This window comes from Salvelinus namaycush, chromosome 9 (genome assembly GCF_016432855.1).
Source record: "Salvelinus namaycush isolate Seneca chromosome 9, SaNama_1.0, whole genome shotgun sequence".
In the NCBI taxonomy this organism is placed as follows: Eukaryota; Metazoa; Chordata; class Actinopteri; order Salmoniformes; family Salmonidae; genus Salvelinus; species Salvelinus namaycush.
Window position 1 is genome coordinate 47,932,220 of NC_052315.1, and position 16,165 is coordinate 47,948,384.

The window sequence follows — 16,165 nt, forward strand, 5'->3', positions numbered from 1 at the left end:
AGACTGGATAACATTCACTGTCCGTTGGGCAATTCTCAATCACATATAATAGCATTGGAGTACATTTACAGGAAGTCGGAATATTCCTATTTACTTTACTTTAATAAAGAAAACAATACAGACGTGTGTAGATTTATTTTCCTGCTCTGACACCAATCGTTTAATTTAAAGTGTTTTAATAGTGGATTGATTATGACATTTTATTAAATGCATACAGTATTTACAGTGGCAAGAAAAAGTATGGGAACCCTTTGGAAGTAGCTGGATTTCTGCATAGATTTGTCATCAAATTTGATCTGATCTTCCTCTAAGTCACAACAATAGACAAACACAGTCTGCTTAAACTAATAACACACAAACAATTATACATTTTCATGTCTTTATTGAACACACAGTGTAAACATTCACAGTGCAGGGTGGAAGAAGTATGTGAACCCTTGGATTTAAGAACTCGTTGACCCTCCTTTGACAGCAATACCCTCAATGTTTTCTGTAGTTGCGGATCAGACCTGCACAACGGTCAGGATCAATTGTGGACCATTCCTCTTTACAAAACTGTTTCAGTTCAGCAATATTCTTTGGGATGTCTGGTGTGAACCACTCTCGAGGTCATGCCACAGCATCTCAATCGGGTTGAGGTCAGGACTCTGACTGGGCCACTCCAGAAGGCGTATTTTCTTCTGTTGAAGCCATTCTGTTGTTGATTTACTTCTGTGTTTTGGGTTGTTGTCCTGTTGCGTCACTCAACTTTTGTTGAGCTTCAATTGGCGGACAGATAGGCTTACATTCTCCTGCAAAATGTCTTGATAAACTTGGGAATTCATTTTTCCGTCGATGATAGCAAGCTGTCCAGGCCCTGAGGCAGAAAAGCAGCCCCGAAACATGATGCTCCCTTCACCATACTTTACAGCTGGGATGAGGTTTTGATGTTGGTGTACTGTGCCTTTTTTCTCCACACATACTGTGTGTTCCTTCCAAACAACTCAACTGTAGTTTCATCTGTCCACAGAATATTTTGCCAGTAGTGCTGTGGAACATCCAGGTGCACTTTTGCAAACTTCAAACGTGCAGGAATGTTTTTTTTGGACAACAGTTGCTTCTTCCGTGGTGTCCTCCCATGAACAACATTCTTGTTTAGTGTTTTACGTATCGTAGACCCATCAACAGAGATGTTATCATGTTCCAGAGATTTCTGTAAGTCTTTAGCTGACACTCTAGGATTCTTCATAACCTCATTGAGCATTCTGTGCCGTGCTCTTGCAGTCATCTTTGCAGGACGGCCACTCCTAGGGAGAGTAGCAACAGTGCTGAACTTTCTCCGATTATAGGCAATTTGTCTTACCGTAGACTGATGAACATCAAGGCTTTTAGAGATACTTTTGTAACCCTTTCCAGCTTTATGCAAGTCAACAATTCTTAATCTTAGGTCTTCTAAGATCTCTTTTGTTTGAGGCACGGTTCACATCAGGCAATGCTTCTTGTGAATAGCAAACTCAAATGTTGTGAGTGTTTTTTGTAGGGCAAGGCAGCTCTAACCAACGTCTCCAATCTTGTCTCATTGATTGGACTCCAGGTTAGCTGACTCCTGACTCCAATTAGCTTTTGGAGAAGTCATTAGCCTAGGGGTTCACATACTTTTTCCAACCTACACCGTGAATGTTTAAATGATGTATTCAATTTAGACAAGAAGAATACAATAATTGGTGTGTTATTAGTTGAAGCACATTATATTTGTCTATTATTGTGACTTAGATGAAGATCAGATCAAATTTGATGACCAATTTATGCAGAACTCCAGGTAATTCCAAAGGGTTCACATACTTTTTCTTGCCACTGTATGTTCAGTAGGTATCTTTGGTAACCCTAACGTGTCACTTCCTTTGTAAGGACCTGAAAGACGTAGGAAGGAACCAGCCCCTGGACACAGCCCTACTGCCAGAGAACAGAGGGAAGAACCGATACAACAACATCCTGCCCTGTGAGTCAGATGCACCATGCGATTTCACAGGGTTTGAATATATAGACAAAAGACAAGGGGATTTAGAGATTTCTTTCTTTTCAATATGACAACTAAATTGCCAACTCAATGTCTTTGTGTATGGCCTGTGTTGTGTAGACGACTTGACCCGTGTGAAGCTGTCCTATGTGGATGATGATCCGTGCTCTGACTACATTAACGCCAGCTACATTCCTGTAAGTTATCCAAACAAACGGACAAATCCGAGCCAACCTTCACTCTGGTAAAATCCCTCTGTTGTGTGGGGTGGGGGCTGGAGGTGGTTGGGAGGGAAGGGGTAGGACAGGGGTAGGGCTGGAGGTGGTTGGGAGGGCTGGGGTAGGGCTGGAGGTGGTTGGGAGGGCTGGGGTAGGGCTGGAGGTGGTTGGTAGGGGTTGGGTAGGGTTGAAGGTAGTTAAGAGGGCTGGGGTCGGGCAGGGGTAGGGCTGGAGGTGGTTGGGAGGGGTGGGGTAGGACTGGAGGTGGTTGGGAGGGGTGGGGTAGGGCTGGAGGTGGCTGGGAGGGGTGGGGTAGGACTGGGGGTGGTTGGGAGGGCTGGGGTAGGGCTGGAGGTGGTTGGGAGGGGTGGGGTAGGGTTGAAGGTAGTTAGGAGGGCTGGGGTAGGGCAGGGGTAGGGCTGGAGGTGGTTGGGAGGGCTGGGGTAGGGCTGGAGGTGGTTGGGAGGGGTGGGGTAGGGCTGGAGGTGGCTGGGAGGGGTGGGGTAGGACTGGGGGTGGTTGGGAGGGCTGGGGTAGGGCTGGAGGTGGTTGGGAGGGCTGGGGTAGGGCTGGAGGTGGTTGGGAGGGGTGGGGTAGGGCTGGAGGTGGTTGGGAGGGCTGGGGTAGGACTGGGGGTGGTTGGGAGAGCTGGGGTAGGGCAGGGGGGGGTTGGGAGAGCTGGGGTAGGGCTGGAGGTGGTTGGGAGAGCTGGGGTAGGGTTGAAGGTAGTTAGGAGGGCTGGGGTAGGGTTGGAGGTGGTTGGGAGGGGTGGGGTAGGGCTGGAGGTGGTTGGGAGGGGTGGGGTAGGACTGGAGGTGGTTGGGAGGGGTGGGGTAGGGCTGGAGGTGGTTGGGAGGGGTGGGGTAGGGTTGGAGGTGGTTGGGTGGCCCGCGACACCATTTTTATATAAAATGATTTAGTTACCCCACCATGTAAAAATAGTTATGTAATCAATGTTTACTTTTTGAATTTGGGCTATGACCGTCTATTACAGTCTGACAGTACTTTCTTTTACAGTATTTCAATCTGAAGATGCATCAGAAAGGTATTGGGAAGTTCAATAGATCATCAGGCAATAATGTTGTATGATCTTCTGTGTAGAAAAGAACATAATCATTGACGATGTTCTTTTTCCCCCAGTCTGATTTAGTGCCTAGGATTGTCCACTCGGTTCTAATGGTTTGAGGGCATAGTAGAGAGAAACAGTACGGACGTACGTGTTCCTTAGAGTCATATCTTTCACTGATGGGGTCAGAATATGTTGTATCTTACTTAAACTATTCAAAAGATAGAGAAACATTTGTAGGAAGAAAACAGAAACTACTCTGTTCATTAAAACCGCCTCTAGCGGCTACCAGAGGTTACTTGAACCAAGCGCAAATTTTCTCTTAAAACCCCATTTTCCAATCAGATGTGGCCGTGACCCCTAGTTTGGGAAACCCTGCCATAAACTCAGTTCCTCAGGGCAGGGTTGATTGATTGATTCTCAGCCCTGTTCCTCAATTAGTATGCCTGAGATTTACTACTTACTACACTCCCTGTGGAGCATAAGGCTGCCACAAGCCCATGCCATGCCGGACAATCCTTTGCAGCTTTTTCAGCTGCTTCATTAAACTTACCTAGTGTAATAAGGGTCAGGTGAAAAAACGAAATGTCAATTAAATCTCTTCTTGTTTCAGGGGAACAACTTCCGTAGGGAGTACATCGCCACTCAGGGCCCACTTCCTGGAACCAAAGATGACTTCTGGAAGATGGTGTGGGAGCAGAATGTCAATAACATTGTCATGGTGACGCAGTGTGTGGAGAAAGGCAGGGTGGGTAGAAGGAGTTGCCTTTTGGCTTTGTCCTGACAAGTGCTGCTATCATGTTCTATTGAACAACATGTTATTACAATGTTGTTACTAGTGCAATTACAATGTTACTATCTACGTGTCTTTGTGTGGTCCTTCCAGGTGAAGTGTGATCACTACTGGCCCTTTGACCAGGAACCTTTGTATTATGGAGACCTCATAGTCCAGATGCTGTCTGAGTCTGTGTTGCCAGAGTGGACTATCCGGGAATTCAAGATTTGCAGCGTGAGTATGCAGGACACTGATTCTGGAAACGGATTTAAAAAAAATACCAGGTTCTTTTCTTCAAAGTGATATATTGTGTGTTGGCCTTAAATTCAGTTTCACATATAGTAGTGATTGTTTTTTTTATCATATTGAAATACAGTGGGAGTAGTGAACTATATGTAGTTAAATTAGTAATTTATCTACATTTTGCAGTAGCTTGTTGGTAGTTCAACTAAATTCAAATCTAGGTAGTGTTTTCGGTAGTTAATAACTTTTTTGCCATGTAGTGGCATGGCTAACTACTTTTGCAAAAATATAAGCAAATATGGGGTAATCAGGCAATAATGTCAATATTTTTGTTGTTGTTTTGTGTTTAATAGGCAAAATTTCACATTCTGTTAACATATGACCCTAAAGTGATCTGTTCTTGCAATTGTAGTCTATGACATTTCAGATTACTGTATATATGATAATTTTTCACAAAGTAGTTTGGTTGTAGTGAGTAACTTTAGTTAGCTAAGTAAACTTTTTCTGAATGGTAGCTTTAGTGTAACTTAACATCTTCCAGTGTGAAGTATTTGGTAGCTTGTTAAACCATATTTTCAGAGTAGCTTCTCCAACACTGTTGAAATATGACCATAATTGGGTGCAGCTAATGCTGTCTTGACGTATCATTATGTGACAGCACATACAGTAGGTAAGTAGTGAGCTGTGTGTAGTCAGCCTCTAGTAAGTCTATCTTTCTGACTGTGTCTTAACTCCCATGCAGGAGGACCAGTTGAACTACTCCAGGGTGGTGCGTCAGTTTCACTACACGGTGTGGCCCGACCACGGCGTCCCAGAGACCACCCAGTCACTAATCCAGTTCGTCAGGACCGTCAGGGACTATATCAACAGGACCCCTGGGTCTGGGGCCACCGTAGTTCACTGCAGGTGGGTCACTGTCCCAATTCCCTAGTCTCCCATTCAACAAAACAAACAACTCCCTAGGACACGCTGAGAAATAGTGTCTTGTCTTTCCTGAAGAGACAGTATAGTTACAGCCTGCAGTAATGACCAGAGGTGAGGTTAATTCCATTTATATTCAAAAGAAATTGACTGAAATGATGTAGCTAAATTATATTTCCCCTCTCCGTTTAGGTAAGGTAACTAAACTGTATTTGCCCTCAAACCCTTTTTCTTTCTTTCTTTCTGTCTGTCTGTCTGTCTGTCTGTCTGTCTGTCTGTCTGTCTGTCTGTCTGTCTGTCTGTCTGTCTGTCTGTCTGTCTGTCTGTCTGTCTGTCTGTCGTTCTCTCTGTCTGTCGTTCTCTCTGTCTGTCGTTCTCTCTGTCTGTCGTTCTCTCTGTCTGTCTGTCTGTCTGTCTGTCTGTCTGTCTGTCGTTCTCTCTGTCTGTCGTTCTCTCTGTCTGTCTGTCTGTCTGTCTGTCTGTCTGTCTGTCTGTCTGTCTGTCTGTCTGTCTGTCTGTCTGTCTGTCTGTCTGTCTGTCTGTCTGTCGTTCTCTCTGTCTGTCTGTCTGTCTGTCGTTCTCTCTGTCTGTCTGTCTGTCTGTCGTTCTCTCTGTCTGTCTGTCTGTCTGTCTGTCTGTCGTTCTCTCTGTCTGTCGTTCTCTCTGTCTGTCTGTCTGTCTGTCGTTCTCTCTGTCTGTCTGTCTGTCTGTCGTTCTCTCTGTCTGTCTGTCTGTCTGTCGTTCTCTCTGTCTGTCTGTCTGTCTGTCGTTCTCTCTGTCTGTCTGTCTGTCTGTCGTTCTCTCTGTCTGTCTGTCTGTCTGTCGTTCTCTCTGTCTGTCGTTCTCTCTGTCGTTCTCTCTGTCTGTCGTTCTCTCTGTCGTTCTCTCTGTCTGTCGTTCTCTCTGTCGTTCTCTCTGTCTGTCGTTCTGTCTGTCGTTCTGTCTCTGTCTGTCGTTCTGTCTCTGTCTGTCGTTCTGTCTCTGTCTGTCGTTCTCTCTGTCTGTCGTTCTCTCTGTCTGTCGTTCTCTCTGTCTGTCGTTCTCTCTGTCTGTCGTTCTCTCTGTCTGTCTGTCTCTCTGTCGGTCTCTCTGTCGTTCTCTCTGTCGTTCTCTCTGTCGTTCTCTCTGTCGTTCTCTCTGTCTGTCTGTCTGTCGTTCTCTCTGTCTGTCGTTCTCTCTGTCTGTCGTTCTCTCTGTCTGTCGTTCTCTCTGTCTGTCGTTCTCTCTGTCGTTCTCTCTGTCGTTCTCTCTGTCTGTCTGTCGTTCTCTCTGTCTGTCGTTCTCTCTGTCTGTCTTTCTCTCTGTCTGTCGTTCTCTCTGTCTGTCTTTCTCTCTGTCTGTCGTTCTCTCTGTCTGTCGTTCTCGCTGTCTGTCGTTCTCTCTGTCTGTCGTTCTCTCTGTCTGTCTTTCTCTCTGTCTGTCTTTCTCTCTGTCTGTCGTTCTCTCTGTCGTTCTCTCTGTCGTTCTCTCTGTCGTTCTCTCTGTCGTTCTCTCTGTCTGTCTTTTTCGTTCTCTCTGTCGTTCTCTCTGTCGTTCTCTCTGTCTGTCTTTTTCGTTCTCTCTGTCGTTCTCTCTGTCGTTCTCTCTGTCTGTCTTTTTCGTTCTCTCTGTCGTTCTCTCTGTCTGTCTTTTTCGTTCTCTCTGTCGTTCTCTCTGTCTGTCTTTTTCGTTCTCTCTGTCTTTTTCGTTCTCTCTGTCTTTTTCGTTCTCTCTGTCGTTCTCTCTGTCTGTCTTTTTCGTTCTCTCTGTCTTTTTCGTTCTCTCTGTCTTTTTCGTTCTCTCTGTCTTTTTCGTTCTCTCTGTCTTTTTCGTTCTCTCTGTCTTTCTCTCTGTCTTTCTCTCTGTCTTTCTCTCTGTCTTTCTCTCTGTCTTTCTCTCTGTCTTTCTCTCTCTCGTTCTCTCTGTCTTTCTCTCTCTCTGTCTCTCTCTCTGTCTTTCTCTCTCTCTGCTCTCTGTCACAGTGCTGGTGTGGGCCGTACAGGGACCTTCATATCCCTGGACAGAGTCCTGCAGCAGCTGGACACCAAGGACACAGTAGACATCTACGGAGCTGTCTTCGACCTGCGCCTCCACCGCTCACACATGGTGCAGACTGAGGTGAGACGGGTGTGTGTTTGTGCGTGTATGTGTGAGATACAGTTTGAGTTTTACTCTGTGTTACTCTGTGTGTATGTGCAGTTGTGTGTTAACTCCAGAACCTATGTTAAGTAATAACACATCCTGACATTAATATATCTGGGTATGTTTCTTTTAATCTTTTCTTTAAAGTGCCAGTATGCGTATCTCCACCAGTGTATGAAAGACGTCCTCCGAGCCAGGAAGCTTCGCAGTGAGCAGGAGAACCCCCTCTACCCCATCTATGAGAATGTCAACCCTGACCCCCAAAGAGGTAAGCCCTCACATTCCTTAGAACTCACTGTACTGCAGTTCATATCTAGAAGACATCACAAATGATCTATCCTATCAAATATTAGCCTGGTGCCAGGTCCAGTCTGTTTGTGCTTAGCCAACTCCTGTCTGGGTTAAAGTAAGATAATACAGTATTCATATGCCATTTAGCAGACACTTTTATCCAAAGTGTCTCACAGTCATGCGTGCATGCATTTTAAATATGGGTGGTCCCGGGAATCGAACCCACTCCCCTGGAATAGCAAACGCGTATGACATGGCAACGATAGTAGAGATTACTATAACACTTACAGTTATACGACCAGGCTACTCAAGCAACCCTTTCAAACACAAAACGCAGCTACAGAAATTTAGGAGGTTGGATAGCTGGATGACATCACAAATTATATTTTTTGTTTGTTTTTGGCCTACAGATATGGTGTATGCCAGACGTTAAAGATTGTAAGGACTACTGAAGGAGAGAACTGTTTGTACTTTCACTAGTATAGCACTGCAGGGACACATGCCAATTCAAATGTTCTACTATTTCTGTTGATTGTTCTTTTCTAGATATTATGAAATATAGAATACTTTATAGCTATTAAATGATATAAGAATATATATTAACAGAATTGTATATACTTGCCTTATATCTGTGTGTTTGTATATATGCTTTACATTTGCATCATTGGCTTTCGTACACAGTGTTTTCATTTTGTTTGTTAAGCTGCCATTTATACATTATTACGTGGCACAGACCAAAAACCTGTAAAAAACCTGTAAAAAATCTGATACTGCATAAGTAAAAATGATCTAACAGTATTCACATATCTACAGTAAATGTACAGGCTATTGCATCTTTCACAAGTCACATTTTTGTCAAATGTTAGACAAAAATGCTTTCTGTTTGAAATTATACTTATTTTCATAAGCACTGAAATCATTCAAAAATATCTGAAATATGTACAGTATGTAGATAAACCCATTGCACATTTATTTGTAGATATTGTACAGCCCGTGCGATATATTGCTTGAATAGAAAACTAGTCATGCAAAAGGATGACCATATGAGTTATGAAAGCACACAGTTTATGTTGTGTAATCCATATATGTAGCCTGTAAGATAATAATGATTTCTGTGTATATTTTATGTATTTTAACACATAATTTGATGTATTTAAAATCATGTCATGGAACTACAAATCACACACATCTACAATGTGCAAATCCACAACCCACACATTGGCAAACATGATTGTAATCATATGAGTGATTGATGGATTCTGTGAATCGTTAAACAAATTATAGTAGTTACTGTATGCAGTTTCCCATTTTGCAATCTAAGTAGGCCTATAAACATATCAAGACGAGGGCATTAATATATTATTTGAGTGTTTCAATAAAATACTTAGATAACTAAAAAATATAATTGACAATTATTTATTCATATAATACATTTATTATGGAGTCATGATTTGGGAGATGATGACCCAAGAGTCCCCCTCCCAATCCTCGCGCATGCGCAGTAGGCTGCATATTCACCACATTGAAAATGTTTGCCTCAAACTCTCGGAAGTTTAGCCAAGAAGTTGCTGTGATTTACCCCCCTGCAATAAAAACGGTGCGACTAAGATAAACTAGCTTATTTTGGGGGGGATATATATAGAGAGAGACATAAAGGATTATACATGGATTTATATCAATTTTCATTATCTTGCGGTCGAAAACATGAATGGTAGCCACCTTTGGAAGAAGTTGTGATTTTTTATTATTTTTTTGGCGCTCTACTAGCTAACAACGCAGAGGAAAGATGGTGGAGTTGAGCTAGCTTCATATGAGATAGCAGAGCTAGCTAGCTAGGTTGCTATCGTTTGTGTCTGAAAAGTTTGGAAGAACTGCCCCCTTCCGTTTGCCATACTCGTAAGTATTCCAAAAATGTGTTAGTTAAGACAACGTGCATTCTATATTTTTACTAATTCGCTAGCTAACTACCGTGGCTGCTAGCATTTCACGAGAGCTAGCCACTGTAGTTAGCTAATGTTATCCTACTGGCTACAATAATGAATGTGCTAACGGTGAAGTTTGGTAGTTAGTCAACCACGTCTGACCAAGAGATTAAGTTACTAACGTTAACATTATCTAACCATTTGATAAACCAGCTAGCTATAACGTTAACTATATATTTTCATATCAATAAAGCCAGTTAAACCAACATTTTGTATTCAGAATATAAAGCTTTGGCCCAAGCTAACGTTACTTCTAGAGTTAGCCAGCGTAATTAGGTAACTTTAGCTAGCTTGTAACGACGTTAACTTTCCTTACTAGCTAACGTCGGCTTATTTACATCCATTGAGGCCAACGTTAACCTTTTAACTTGCCAGACACAATAGCTAGCTAACGAACTCCAGTTGTATAACAAACTAGGTCGTCCAACTACCTAACTTGGCTGACTGTAAATGATCTGTGTGCAGGCCCACATCTTATGTTGGCATAGCAGATAAAGAAAACATGAGTGCTCGGAAGATGGAACCAGGGATACTGGTGGTTGCATCTAGGTAAAAATATATATACTTTTTTTTACTTTCTTAGAAAAGTTTGAATGATCACTTTCACATCAATCAAATGTAGCTACAACTCACTCTTATAATTGAAATGACCTTATGATCCAGACATCAGATGGTGCTCTGAAGAAGCCATGGGTAGCTGTTTAAGCTGTCCAGAGAAGGAGTCAATCCCAGATAATCATCAAACCAAATTTAAGGTGAGTCTTCTTGATCCATTACAACAAACATACTTCAACGGTGGGCCATTGCCGAGCCCATGTTCTGCTCCCTAGTTATGACAGGGTTTGCGACATGTCAAAATATGGAGACCTCTCACCTGAATGAATGGGAGATATTGGTTGCATAATGAAGACCAGCTTCAATGCATTGCAGAGTACACATGTTTGTGTCGACTGACACAGTGACCGTTGTGTAACGTTATTGTTCTTTTGCCAGGTGATAAACGTGGATGACGATGGGAACGAGCTGGGCTCGGGCATGATGGAGCTGACAGAGGTCGAGCTAGTCCTCCACACCTATCGCCGTGACGACGTCAAGTGGCCCTACATGTGCCTGCGTCGCTATGGCTACGACTCCAACCTCTTTTCCTTCGAGAGTGGCCGCCGCTGCCAGACGGGACAAGGTAAATTAATAGAGATTTCCATTCCGCACAATTATTGATTTCACCTATTTCATTCATTGATTTTTGTCATTTTCAAGGGCCATTCTCAGCGTATGTCGCACCATTGAGGTCATTTAACAGAACCTCTTATCCAGAGTGACTTAAAGGAGCAATTAAGGTTAAGTGCCTTGCTCAGGGGCACATCAACATATTTTTTACATAGTCAGCTCTGGGATTCGAACGAGCCTTCTGTCTGTTACTAGCCCAACTCTCTTAACCGCTAGGCTACCTAACTAACTTATGTGGTGCCTCAGCTGCCTGGGCATTATTATACATTTTTACATTTTAGTTATTTGGCACACACTCTTATCCATAGCGTTAATCATAAGGGAGCTAGGTGAGACAACCACATTTCAGTCATAGTAAGCAAAATATTTCCTCTATAAAGTAGATATCAGCAAAGTCGGTGCTAGTAAGAAAGGACAAGTGTTAGTGCCAGAGGCAAGGGTGTTAGTATTTGTTTTTTGGGTGGGGGAGGGTTAACTGTGAATAAACCACATCAGAATACATTGAATCTAGGTCATTAGGCCCCAACATCAGCTTTATTGTTATATCGACTTGAACCAGTGAAATATTGATTATGCTGCAATGCTAATGACACAATTGTCTGTGTGGTTATTTTTTGACCCCATCCATGCTTTCAAAAGGATGAGGTCTGGGGGGGGTACTATGGGTTCTGGGGTTCTGGTAAGTCAGGTTTGCTGTGTTCCCATGCCGTGATAATGAGGATATAATAATGTGATTACCGGAAATGTTAGTCATAGAAATAGAATCATAATGGCTTCATTGACTTAAATACGGGAATAGAAGCCCACTCTCGTGGTTCTATTTCTGTGGTGACAGTATTGATGCCTGTGTCTGACTCTGGTGTTGTGCTTGAGGGAGTTGGAGTTTTCGGTTTGGTCCCACAAGTTGGTCCTGCATAGTTGTGTGTTCTGTTCTCTGTGCAGTGTGACTAGTCTCGGTGATAGGATCCTGTGTAGTTTGTCCCTGATGTGATGCCATACCTATGGTTGTTCCTATGTGTTCCTTCTTGACGTATTACTCCACTTCCTTTTATCTCTATCACTCTGTTGCGTTCACCTATCCAGTCCCTTTACATCATTGATTACAAGGCAGGCAAGGGCATAGGTGGCAAGGACAATTTGAAAGAGCCAATAGATGTACAAACCCTTTGTTAAACGTGAAGGAGTGAGCAGTGCTGATAATGGTTGTTTCTCAAGCGTCTATATTGCAGTCGTGCTGCCCAATATGTGATTCCTGAGATGAACGTCATGATGAGCTCTGCAGCGCAACCACACTTTTGACTTTTCTTGACTGCGTTTGACTGTGTCTTCAGGGATCTTTGCCTTTAAGTGTGCTCGGGCGGAGGAGATCTTCAACATGCTGCAGGAGGTGATGCACAACCACAGCATCAGTGTGGTGGAGGAGGCCGTACTGGAGACCAACCAGCAGGCCACACATACTCCTGCCGGTAAGCCTATATTCATCCTACAACTAGGACTTCCACAGGCCCCATAATGAATACTTCTACCAACACTTGCAATGACCTGAGAAAGGCCTGTTCCTGTCCCTAGAATGTCCATTGCCTCATATGGCTGTTACACTCAAATACCTAACTCTTTCATTACTGAGCCTTCCTTCATTAGATAACTGCTATTTAAAAAAAGGCTGAAGTCTTGTCTTTCAGTCAACCCTTTCATTGTCCCCACTTGACCCCCAGTTCTTCTCTTCGCTATGTCTATTCAGCTCTGGGCTACTCTGTTCCCACCGTGCACAATGGTGTCACCCGGATCCCTTCGGTGGGCGACGCCCCCTCGCACCCCTCCACACGCCACCCGTCTGTGGCCAGCACCCGACTGCCCTCGGTGGGAGAGGAGTCTACACACCCCCTCCTAGTGGCTGACGAGGCGGTGAGAGAACAACTCTAACACCAAATGCGTGGCGAATTTGAGGGAAAAGAATAAGGCCTGTCCTGCACACTGAAATACTCCCAAAACGTATAGCTTTATTGATAAACCTAGACATCTCCATACAAATGTTTGGGTCATGGTCTGTAGAGCACATTTTGAGATATCCTAGACTAAAGAAGACATCCACTGTGCTACTTGTGACATCGATGGGAATTAATGAGTTGATGTAGAAGCTGCTGCGTTGGGGTGATAACGATGTTCTATTATCCCTGTCTCCTGATCCGTCCACAGGTGCACACTTATGTGAACACCACAGGCCTGCTGGATGACCAGCCCAGCCCTCTGACTGCTCCAGCCCCTCTGGACAGCCCTGGCTCAGCCCAGTCCCAATGCCCCCCTACACCACCTCCTCCGCGGGTAGCCAGACCAGAGCCCCAGGCCCAGCTCCAGGAAGAACCCCAGGTACTGCTGGAGTCCCAGGGGGTACGCTTCGTGCTGGGGCCCACCCCTGTGCAGAAAAAGATGGCCAAGGGGAAGCATCAGACTGAGGATGGAGATGAAGAGGAGGCAGGGGAGGACTCGGAGTCCCCGGAGCCTGGAGAGGGAGAGGCCAACGGCCACACAGACACGGGGGCCCCAGCCCCACCAGAGGGCCATCCTCAGCCGTCCTCTACACACTCCAATGGCTCCTCTGCCTCTGTCGGGGCTCCAGCCACAGCCCCTCGCCGCCATCTCTTACCCCCCGTCACCCCTGACACCCTGCAGAATGTTAACAACTCAGCCCAGCGGCGCACGGCCCTCCTGGACTACGAGAACCTCCCGGCCCTGCCGCCCGTCTGGGAGACCCGCAAGCCCAGCAACGAGGAGGAGAACAACGGTGGACCCCGTGGTGAAGGAGGCCAAGGGGGGCTAAAGATGTCCTCCCTCAACGGCTACAACCAACACAGCCTCCTCCACCATTCCTACTCCCACCCCCTGTCGGCCCACCCCCCTCTGTCAGCCATGGAGTCCTCCCACAACTACGTGAACACAGAGAATGTGACTGCCCCCCTCAGCGCCCGCTGTGCCCCCGACACGGCACGCCGCCGCAGCGACGGGCCCATCGTGTTCAACTTCGACTTCCGCCGGCCGTTGGGTCAGGAGCATCCCAAGACGCTCAACTACATCGAGGTGGAGATGGAAACTACCGCCTCTTCCTCCGCAGCCTCCAAGGGTGCGTCCTCGGACACCAGCAACCCCCACACGCCCCGCACCCCAACCTCACCGCCTCTGCCCACCACCCCCACGCGCCGCACCGAGCTCTACGCCTTCATCGACATAGAGCGCACCGCCGCCATGTCCAACCTGCAGAAGGCCCGGCCGCACGACGACGGGTCGTTGAGGAAAACGCGGCACAACAGCACAGAGCTTCCCACCAAAAGCACTGTCTGACTATTACCTGATCCGCCTGGCACCTTTTTCTACTATTAACCCCTTTTTAAAATATGAAACAAATGGGAAGGCAGCCTGTACAGGGGCCTTTGTTATAGACGGAGAAACACGTGACGGAGACATTGGAAATGCAAAGAGACTCCAGAAAGCGGTCCTAAAATGAGATATAAACAGACTTGTGTGGGGTTACCTGTAAGGGAATTCAGGTAGACCAAAGTAGGTACTTACTTGCCATATACCAATTTATTCCTATGGTAATATAATACCTCTTCTCCTTCACCCGTTCTACAGTGCATTTGGGTTGTTTATTATGTTAATAAGACTGGACTGCATTCCTCCTCACCCACGGTACAAATCAGTATTACTGAACAAAGCATTCCATTTAGCCTTTTTATGATTCACTACATGCTGCTGTAATTTCAGTATCTGAGGATTACATGGTACACTTCATGTTTGACTATGTACAGTAGATTCTGGCACAATAAATGTCTGTTCTGTTTGTATTTAGCTGATCAATGCTTAGCCCCCTTAACTTTAATCCTAGATGATCGAGCACTAACTAGATATGAAGGTATGACATGTAATTCTATCCAAATTATACAAGGTTTGATATTGTGGGTATGGGCCTCCTTATATAAATGACCCGATGTGGTTTGATATCCCTCAATATTTGAACAAATCAGATCAGCCATCTGATATACGCTACCGGTCAAAAGTTTTAGAACACCTACTCATTCAAGGGTTTTTCTTCATTTTTACTATTTTCTACTTTGTCGAAAAATAGTGAAGACATCAACACTATGAAATAACACATATGGAATCATGTAGTAACCATAGTGTTAAACAAATCAAAATATATTTGAGATACTTCAATTTAGCCACCCTTTGCCTTGATTACAGCTTTGCACACTATTGGCATTCTCTCAACCAGCTTCACCTGGAATGCTTTTCTGAAAGTCTTGAAGGAGTTCCCACATATGCTGAGCACTTGTTGGCTGCTTTTCTTTCACTCTGCGTTCTTACTCGTCCCAAACCATCTTAATTGGATTGAGGTCGGGTGGTTGTGGAGGCCAGGTCATCTGATGCAGCACTCCATCACTCTCCTTCTTGGTCAAATAGCCCTTACACAGCCTGAAGGTGTGTTGGGTCATTGTCTTGTTGAAAAACAAATGATAGTCCCACTAAGCACAAACCGGATGGGATGGCGTATCGCTGTGGTAGCTATGCTGGTCAAGTGTGCCTTGAATTCTAAATAAATCAGACCGTGTCACCAAAAAAGCACCACCTCCATGCTTTATGGTGGGAAATACACATGCGGAGATCATCTGTTCAAAGATACGGCGGATGTAATCAAAAATCTCCAATTTGGACTCCAGACCAATGTCCATTGCTCGTGTTTCTTGGCAGCAATTTGACTATGAAGGTCTGATTCACAGTCTCTGAACAGTTGATGTTGAGTTACTTGAACTGATCCTCTGCAGCAGAGGTAACTGGGTCTTTTCTGTGGCGGTCATCATAACGCTTGGTTTTTGCGACTGCACTTGATGAAACTTTCAAAGTTCTTGACATTTTCTGTATTGACGGTCATTTCTCTTTGCTTATTTGAACTGTTCTTGCACCAAAGAGGGCTATCTTCTGTATACACCCCCTACCTTGTCACAACAACTGACTGGCTCAAACGCATTAAGGAAAGAAATTCCACAAATTAAGGCACACCTGTTAATTGAAATGCATTCCAGGTGACTACCTCATGAAGCTGGATGAGTGTGCAAAGCGAAGGGTAGCTATTTGAAGAATCTCAAATATTTTGGTTACATGATTCCATGTGTTATTTTATAGATTTCTATTCTAATAAAAACCCTTGAATGAGGTGTTCTAAAACTTTTGAAAGCTAGTGTACGTGCGATTTGTCTCAGCCTTAAAAATATGTTCTACTTGTTAGGAACATTGGAATGCCTTTAAGCTAGACTCCGCAATATGACAATTTAA

The 16,165-nt window shown here is 44.6% G+C and overlaps 1 protein-coding gene across 6 annotated transcripts in view; it reads left to right on the forward strand.

Annotated features, from left to right (window-relative positions):
• Positions 1-14,683, forward strand: part of LOC120054150 (fibroblast growth factor receptor substrate 2-like) — a 44,631-nt gene extending 29,948 nt beyond the window's left edge. For 5 of the 6 annotated variants that reach the window (XM_039001576.1, XM_039001574.1, XM_039001575.1 and 2 more), the window contains 12 exons: positions 1,888-1,978; positions 2,117-2,193; positions 3,894-4,028; positions 4,167-4,289; positions 5,041-5,204; positions 7,181-7,316; positions 7,488-7,608; positions 10,277-10,368; positions 10,607-10,793; positions 12,172-12,306; positions 12,582-12,745; positions 13,037-14,683. In XM_039001576.1, the coding sequence (XP_038857504.1) occupies positions 1,888-1,978; positions 2,117-2,193; positions 3,894-4,028; positions 4,167-4,289; positions 5,041-5,204; positions 7,181-7,316; positions 7,488-7,608; positions 10,277-10,368; positions 10,607-10,793; positions 12,172-12,306; positions 12,582-12,745; positions 13,037-14,176 (2,565 nt within the window). In that variant the 3' untranslated portion in view covers positions 14,177-14,683. Of the gene's footprint in view, positions 1-1,887; positions 1,979-2,116; positions 2,194-3,893; positions 4,029-4,166; positions 4,290-5,040; positions 5,205-7,180; positions 7,317-7,487; positions 7,609-8,068; positions 9,528-10,078; positions 10,163-10,276; positions 10,369-10,606; positions 10,794-12,171; positions 12,307-12,581; positions 12,746-13,036 lie in introns of those variants that run through there. The other variant, XM_039001579.1, reaches the window with a different exon arrangement.
• Positions 14,684-16,165: the final 1,482 nt, after the last annotated feature.